This window comes from Grammomys surdaster, unplaced genomic scaffold (genome assembly GCF_004785775.1).
Source record: "Grammomys surdaster isolate TR1022 unplaced genomic scaffold, NIH_TR_1.0 273, whole genome shotgun sequence".
Lineage (NCBI taxonomy): Eukaryota > Metazoa > Chordata > Mammalia > Rodentia > Muridae > Grammomys > Grammomys surdaster.
In genome coordinates this window covers 892,542-901,526 of record NW_021604714.1, presented here as the reverse complement: position 1 = coordinate 901,526, position 8,985 = coordinate 892,542, and the positions used below count along the sequence as shown (strand labels likewise).

General features: G+C 45.5%; 1 protein-coding gene across 1 annotated transcript in view; it reads right to left on the bottom strand.

Annotated features, from left to right (window-relative positions):
• Positions 1-8,985, bottom strand: part of Micu1 (mitochondrial calcium uptake 1) — a 156,510-nt gene that overhangs the window by 125,490 nt on the left and 22,035 nt on the right. The window contains exons 2-3 of the mRNA XM_028776770.1: positions 5,673-5,834; positions 880-1,054 (exon numbers count right to left, since the gene is read on the bottom strand). Coding sequence (XP_028632603.1) covers positions 880-1,054; positions 5,673-5,833 — 336 coding nt within the window. The 5' untranslated portion in view covers position 5,834. The remainder of the gene's footprint in view (positions 1-879; positions 1,055-5,672; positions 5,835-8,985) is intronic.

Here is an 8,985-nt window from a genome sequence, read left to right as displayed (position 1 = left end):
AAACCAAACCAAACCAAACCAAACCAAACCAAACCAAACCAAACCAAGATCCAGAAAGCAAGAATCAGCTTACTATTTGAACTGAAAGAACAAAGAATGTGTTTACACTGAAGAAGAATGTGTTCACCCTGAAGGACAACCCTAGACAGTTAGTCTCCCTTTGACTCCACCTTGTATAGTTAAGTAGTTGAGATGGAAACATTCCACCTGGTAGGGAAGCTCCTGAAGACAGAGGTAAACAACTCAAAATAGCTCCAGGAAGTCCCAGAAACTGAGCAGATTCACCAGGCCCCTCCCCCTTCAAGAGTAAATAGTGAAGATAGCCAAGAGTCACTGTCTGATCAGCCACTGAAGCTGTAAAGAAGCAGAGACCAACCAAGTAGCCTGCATGAGGGAGGGGTTGGGGAGGGGGGGAAGAAGGACAAAAACCAGGTAGTGCAACCTGACAGAGGTTTATAACATCAGGGCACCTGGAAGGGAAATTTTGCAGCCTGTTGAGCTGCTGCAGGCTATGCAGTGTGCTCTAGTCTCCTAGCTATTGAGAGATGTGCCTGTGCTGGGTGGATGGGCTTTGAGTCCTTTCTACTCCTGTAAAAAACTCCTCACTCATGACCCCATAAATCACCCCCAATAAAACACACTAGTTCAGCAAGTTAGCCTTTGGTGGGATCTGTACTTCAGTTTGCTGTGTGTGTGTGTGTCTGTGTTGCGACTCCCCAGGAAAAGTCTGTCACACTATACTTGACACTCCGAGGTCCCTTTGGCTTACAGCAATAATAAGGAGGTGAGGAGCTCAGGAGGGACAGCGACTAGGAGACAGGCAGCCTGACTCCCCTCTAGGACACAGCTCTGATTCACTAGCAAAACTCTGTTCCATACTTTTCTGTCTCTGAATCCAGAGCGCTTCTTCTTCTTCTCCTCAGGATAAGGCTCAGCCACAGCATCTGCAGCCCTTCCTTCATGGCTGGACACTTCCCCGGTGTCTTTGGTTTTCCCTTTCTCTCCCGGGTCAGTCTTCTTGCTGTTGACGCATGGTGGAGACTCCGCGTGAGCCCTGGTGGTGCAGAAGAGAAACCTAGGTTAAGCAGGAAGCTCCAGTCGCTAACACGTACTCACACACAGCCTAGCAGAGCACCCATCACACTTGTCATGAATCCCACGCGAAGGACCTCCTAACACAACCGAGAATACTCAGCACCCCTTTGGTACACGTGTACAAAGCAGAAGCAGCAACCTGCTGGAGAAAGTACGTTAGGCACAGAGGGCAAATTCGACACAACTGCACTTCTATGAGTTATGGAGCTTAGTGAAAGCACAGGGCAGACGAGGGATGTGGCATGAGTACAGGGTCTCAGGCTGTGACAGTCTGAAGACAGACGGTGAGGGGTGCAGGGCTGTGCTCTGCAGTGGGGCCGTCATTTCATGTTCATTCCCATTTCGTGGGAACATCAGCTTTTAACTGTTTTGAGGTTTATTTACTTTTATGTGTATGAGTGCTTTCCTGAGCAGTGTGTGTGTGTGTGTGTGTGTGTGTGTGTGTGTGGTGTGTGCAGTGTCAGCAGAGGTCAGAAGAGGGCACTGGATGCCCTAGGACTGGAGTTCTAGACTGTTGTTAGCAGCCATATTGAGAACTGAACCTGGGTCTGGAGCTTTCAGCCTCTGTGCCGTCTCCTCAGCTCCAGGATATCATCTCATGCTTATTTTCCAATGAGTATATCATTTCATTCTTTTTAATAAGCACACCACTTCATTCTTATGAGGACGTTCCAGAGCCCTAATTCACAACAAGAAAATATTTAATATGACTAAAATGTTTTTAAATGGTTAAAATGAAAAATGCTAGGTACTGTTTACAGTAATAGAAGTAGAAATAAAATAAAAACAAGTAAAAAAAAGTAATAAAATCTTTCCCTCTGTGTGTATTTGTATGTCTGTGTATGCATGTGTGTATGTATGCATGTGTATATGTGTATGTATGTATATGCATGTGTATGTATGTATGTATATGCATGTGTGCACATGTATGTGATATGTGTGTAGAAATGGAGAACTGCAGGCAAGCATGTACCAGGATAATGTGTGCTGGTCAGAGGACAACCTCAGATGTTGATCTTCATCTTCTACCTGTTTGAACAGGGTCTTTGTTGTCTGTGGCTATGAATGGACTCCAGCCTAGCTGGTCCATGAGCTTCCGGGGATTCTCTCGTCTGTTCCTCATTTCCCTGGAAGATGGCAGATACCCTTCCACTTTTGTGTTTGTGTCTTTTACAAAGAAAACAGAATATGTGTGACTGATGAAGGGGCTCCCAGAGAGAGAGGGGGAAGAGCGGGGACAGGAGAACGAGGGAAAGTACACTGCTATTAGTCTACTAGAATAATGGAAGAGCCTTTTTCTCAGATTCTTGTTTATTGAAAATAACATTTTCAATATATTCTTTTGTTTGCTTGTTTTGGTTTTTGAGACAAGGTACATAGCCCTGGCTATCCTGGAACTCACAATGTAGACCAGGCTGGCCTCCAACTCACATAGATCCACCTACCTTTGCCTCCTAAGTGCTGGAATTAAAGGTGTGCACCACCACACCCAGCTCAATGTAAACTGTTATGATCTTGGTTTCCCTTCCTCATCTCCACCCAGGTCCCTCCTGTCTCCTCCCAGGTCCTCCCCAACTCTTCCCAGATCCTCCCCATCTCCCACCTTCCAACTCTACACTTTATTTTTCTCTTACTTTAGAAAACAAACAGGTAAATCAAAAAAAACCAAACAACAAAGAAAAAGCAAGAAACAGAGGCACAAACACACAAACAGACACAGGCACAGACATACACACACACATATACACACACACACACACACACACACACACCATAAAAACACAAAATTGGAAATCATAATCTACAAGCAAAAACTTGGGCAGGGACTTGCCCTTAAGGGTGGCTTGTATAACCACAAACTCCCTTGGAGAAACTAATTTTTCCTTTGTGAGCAGTTGTCAAGTGGAGAGAGCTGCTGGGTTAAGTTTTTGAGACAGGGACTCTGCCTCAAGAGTAGACCCAAGGCAGATCAGACGTGTGATTTGTTTCAATTAGTTTCCTACAGCACATTCTGAAACATCATTATGCTTTAGAACACCAAGGTTCTCACCGTAGGTCACCGTGAATCCTGCATGACAGTTCCAACCTTGCTGTTGTCTTTTTAAGTAAAGTCATGCTAAGTAAAGACATAAGGCACCAGCCATTGCAACCACAATGTGGCCACTGCACAAAAGGCTTCAGTTACAAAGAAAGGCAAATTTAAGTGGGGAAGAAAGCAAAATGGGAAAGAAGTGTGGGGCAATGAAAGGAACAGAGAGCACAGGATAGAAACCGTGCAAGCAGATGCAAAAATGTCCCTCAAATTTCTCAGGCTGACAACATGGCACCAACCCTGATGCCACAAACCCTGATGGCTTCAGTTTATCAGTACCTTTTAGATGAAGCTCATAGTGTGAGGAAAGAACCAACTCTAGCCAACCGTCCTCTGACTGACACAGACAGACAGACAGACACACACACACCTCTGATAATTTCATACACTGTAGATAGTATATTCTCCCTACTTTCATGTCTGTTCTTATGCCCCTCACACTATTGTCAATCACCCACTAGGAGTTTCTTTCCCACATTTAAATCTTTTTGGTTTGTCTTGGGACTTACTGAGTTTAACCATGGCCATCTGTGTGGTCTCAGGCTTAGAGCCATCTGTCAGACGCTAGTGGACTAATCATACAAATGAAGACCATGGCTGCCATTTTCATTTTTGTTGTTTGGAGACAGGGTCCGTCTCTCTAGTCCTGGCTGTCCTGGAACTCCCTCCTGTGTAGAGAAGGCTGGCCTCAAACTCACAGAGATCCACCTGCCTCTGTCTCCCGAGTGCTGGGATTAAAGGTGTGTACCACCACCACCTGGCTTGTATCAGCCTTCTGAGTCTGAGAGGGAGATGCTTTCTACAGTTTTTTAAGTAGTTGAAAGTTATCAAAGCATCAACACTCAGTTCTCAGCACTCATGCCCGGAGTTCCCAAGCACCTGTAACTCCAGCTCCAGGGGACCCAATGGCCTCTTCTGCCTCAGCCAGATTCCCTCACGCATGTGCACATACCCCACACAAATATACACACGTAGACATAAATAGAAATCTTTTAAAAGGATTTAATTTTTAGTGGCAATCTGAATAGACAATTCACAAATGGCCACCAGTTCTGGGAAGAGGCTTGGCATTGTCAGTTGTTTGAGAAGCAGAACGCAAAACACAAGGAACTGTGCAGTGTTCTGACCAGAGAGTACAGAGTGAGCAGGAACAGGATCCCTGCCCAGCCAGACTGCGGAGGTGCAGTGCCCAGAACCCAGTAGAAAACTGTTTGGGTTTTACTTTGTTTCAAATACTATTTTTTATTTTATTTTATTACCCTTATTTATGTATGGGAAGACGTCCACCACAGTGAGTGTAGAGGTCAGAGGACAACTCTGGGAGTTGTTCTCTCCCATCATGTGGGTCCCAGGGATCAAACTCAGCTCATCTTGTCTGGTGACAGGAATCTTAACCCTCTGAGCCATCTTGCTGCCTCAGTTTGACAGTTTTGAACCAAGTTTACATTTACCTGGCAAATACATTCCTATGTATTTAGCCAAAGGAAAGAACGACTTACATATGTATTTCAAGGTGGTGTCTATCAATGAGAACAAACAAGTAGAAGCAAGCAACAGGTAAATGGATAAACTGTGCCGCCCTTATGAAAGAGCACTATCTGATTGCAAAGGAGCTCCAACTTGTGATGCCAATGGATGTATCAGGCTAAGTTAAAGAAGACACAGCCAAGACATTGTTATTACTTTGCCACAAGTTGTTTAAAAGACAGGCTGCCCTCAAACTGTCAATGCTCCTGCCTCTGTAATCCCTAGGGCTGTGATTCGAGGCTATGCCACCAACCTGCCTCCAAGAATACTTTTTTATGACCCCACTTATGTCATGTTTCAGAAATATAAACTGATAATGACAGAAATCAACTCACCAGTTGCTTGCAATTGTGGGTGACATTAACTGGCATGGAACAAGCACAGGAGGGCATTATAGGTTGGTGGAAATGTTCTATTTCTTATTTGGGGGTGGTTAAGCAGCTATATGCATTTGTTAATAATCATGGGACTATTTGTTTTACACGGGCACACTTTATTATATACTTATTCAGTATAGTGTACTTCTAAACTGTACTGTTTTGGAAAGCCAAGTGTCAGGATATCAATTGGAAGACAGGGTGGAGGAGATGGAAGAGAAACACGAAGTATGGCAGAGACAGAAGAATTGAAGACTGTGGCCACATTTTCTGTTCTCTCCAGGGAAGGTTCAACAACGAGGAAGAAAATGACCAGGTAATACAAGAGTATGGGGATTAGTTTCCTGTGGCCGCCAGAGTTTGAAGTTTCAGAAAATGTCCCTTTTTCTAAAGCAATGCTTCACTGTGATGCAAACATGCAGCAGGGGCGGCAGGCAGAGCAGGATGAACTGTTTGCTCTCTGCTGCTCTGGCAGGGGGAACAACTATCTGATAAACCTTATTCCTTAGACCAACATCACCAGCGCCAAGTGACTCAGCAAAGAAATTCTGATGTAAAACCAAGCCAGAAGTAACACTCACTTCTTCCATAGGAGACCGGTACTTGCAGTCACTGCAGATGCTCCCAGGAACGCCACCAACATCAGCCTTCGTTTGGTCTGTGCGGGCTGTGATGCTCCATGGTACCAGCGAGAGCCCACAGCTAGCTCTGCCAATGCAGAAAGGGCGTTAAGACGAAACATCCTGTGGACAAATGATAGAAACGTCACTTTTTAGATGCTGCCCGTGGTGACGATGATGGTGGTGATGGTGGTGGTGGTGGTGGTGGTGGTGGCAGCTACATCACCAAATGCTGATGAAATACTGTCAGACATCATCATGTTTTGCAGGCACTGGACTCAGAACAACTTAGGAGATCAGAGCTACTACTTAACTACTTATAAGCCAAAGGAATCAGTCAAAGTTAAATTAGAAGACAGAAACCATGCGCTAACCTAAACAGAGAAATCCTGATGTAAAATACGGTTAATTTTAACAGGAGAGTTAACCACACAGATGTAAAGAGATGGCAGCTCTAGGATGCAGCCACACTCCCAGGGCTGACAGACAGCACCCAAAAGGGGCCAGCCCATCCAGAGATGATTCCCAGATCTTATTTTTTTGATTTTGTTTGTTTGTTTGTTTGTTTGTTTGTTTGTTTTTCGAGACAGGGTTTCTCTGTGTAGCCCTGGCTGTCCTGGAACTCACTCTGTAGACCAGGCTGGCCTCGAACTCAGAAATCCACCTGCCTCTGTCTCCCAAGTGCTGGGATTAAAGGTGTGCGCCACCAATGCCCCGCTGATTCCCAGATCTTATGGAGAGGACAAAACTATGGAAACTTGGGAATTTTACAAAGGTATCATATCAGCAAAATGTACTAGAAAGCCATTTGGGGGGAATGCCAGGAAAAGCCATAAGCACTCCTGGCAGGACAATCTGTTGGTAAGCCGCTCTCCTTGGATCAGGGGAAGCTACTGAATGTTCCACTGAGGTGTGAATTGCATGGAGGCAACAGTGAAAGCACACTGAATCAGGAGGGCCAGCCCTCTCCCTGCACCTCCATCTCCTGGTGAGAAACGGGAAGCCTAAAGGGAGAAAGTGGCTGGCGTCACAGGTGCGAGTGTGACTAAGTGGCAAGTCCATGCTAGAGAGCAGCGGGGTCTGGAACCTGATGCTAGACGGTGTCACAGTGTAGCTGCAAGGCCTTGCTATTTCCTGCGCTAATGCTGAGAGATGCTGCCATTAAAGTAATTGAAGTTTGATCTAAATCTTTCTCACGCCCAGCCCTTGGAACGCTTCCTCCCTACCAGATTCTTTTCATTTCATAGTTAAAATATCACTAAAGAAAGCAATTCCTTTAATGCAATTCCTTTAATTCTCAATCTTCCCAGTGCTGTAGCCCTTTAATACAGTTCCTCGTGTGTGGTGACCCCCAATCATAAAATTATTTTCATTGCTACTTCATAACTGTGATTTTGCTACTGTTATGAATTATAATGTAAATATCTGATATGCAGAATATCTGATATGAAACACCTGCTAAAGGCCATTGGAGAACTGTTTGGGTTGAGAACCACTGCTTTCATGTTTTGTTTTTTTATTGGGACCTCACCAAGATGGTACCAAAAGTGAAGACCCTGTCCTTCTCAATCACCACACCAAAGGTTTTAAAGGCTGAGAACGCTGTGCTGAAGTCCACAGAGCAGACCAGAGTGCATGGCACCCACCTTCCTGGCAGCCGGGACACTGGAACCCTATTGTCCGAAGGGTGCCCTCAAGAGAAATAAGCCTGGGCACTATAAACCATCAAGTCCCCTAAGGAACACAGAAGACAGCACAGCACACACATGTTCCCTACAGCTGTCAAGGACTCCTGACACAGCTTTGAAGAAGCTCTTATGACACTGCTGTGGCCAATGTCACCCTAATGAGCTCTGATGGAGAGGAGGCTTGTGTCTCACGTCTGGGTGACTAATTATAGACATTTCATTCATCATAAGACAGACACATCCGTATTTGTTCATATTACTTACCTTCACACTCCCATCCCAGAGGTGAATTCCACTCTCCCAATCTTTTAATTTGGGGTGCACCTCACCATGTTCCTCACTCTGACCAATGGAATGCAGACAAGTTCTGCAAAGTCCTTTTAGGACATACTGCTGTTAGTCTTCCTCTGTGTCACCCAGAGATCATTCTGGAAGTAGACACTGGCCCTTCCACCTGGCTTCCACAAACCACTGTCAGCTCCAGCTGGAAGAGCTGAGCACAGCAGACCTTCAGAACGCTGCTGAGGAATGCTATCTGACAGCAAGAGCCACAAAGACTGGGGGCTCTTCCCTGCCTCAACCAAGGGCTAATTCAACACCCAACAGAGTGACTGAGGCACTTTCACTAAAAATGACCTGATTAAATCCATGCTGCCTGGCCATGCAAGTCATCTGAGAGATGATCCATAGATAACATTCTAAGGAAGCGAGACACACTTGAAATATTCTTTTACACTTTTATTACATGCTTGTGTGTGTGTGTGTGTGTGTACACATGCATAGGTACAATGGCATGTGTCTGGAGGCCAGAGGAAAACTGACAGAAGTCAGTTCTCTTCTACCTCCATGTGTGTCCCAGAAATTGAACTCAGGCTGTTAGGCTTGGTGGCAAGGGCCTGTAACAGCTAAGCCATCTTGCTAGCTCCTTGAAACACTTTAAAAATAATATTTATAAAATGCTATCTAAAGAAGTAGAAATAAATTATAAATGGGCATGGGGGCGTGGGGGCTCCGTGGTACTTTACAAACCCAGGGATCTCATCAGTGCTCAGAGCCCATGTTGATTGTTTAAGTCCTAGCATACTGGTGTATGCCTTTAATCCAGCACTCTGGAGGTATCTATCTACATAGTGAGCTCCAGGACAGTCAGGGCTACATAGTGAAACTGTGTCTCAAAACAACAACTAAACTCCAACAAAACAAATCAGTATAGGCAGATAGATCACTGGGCAGCTTTGACAAACTCTGGGCCAGGCATGCCCTGTCTCAAAAACAAAGCAAAACCTATAAAACCCAACAACAACAACAACAACAACAACAACAACTACTCCACAGCCAGATAGTAGATGGTGCCTAAAGAACATGGCCAAGGCTGAGGCTGGCCTCTGGCCTCCACATGGCCAAGGCTGAGGTTAGCCTCTGGCCTCCACATGGCCAAGGCTGAGGTTGGCCTCTGGTCTCCACATGGCCGAGTCTGAGGCTGGCCTCTGGTCTCCACATGGCCGAGTCTGAGGCTGGCCTCTGGTCTCCACATGGCCGAGTCTGAGGCTGGCCTCTGGTCTCCACATGGCCAAGTCTGAGGCTGG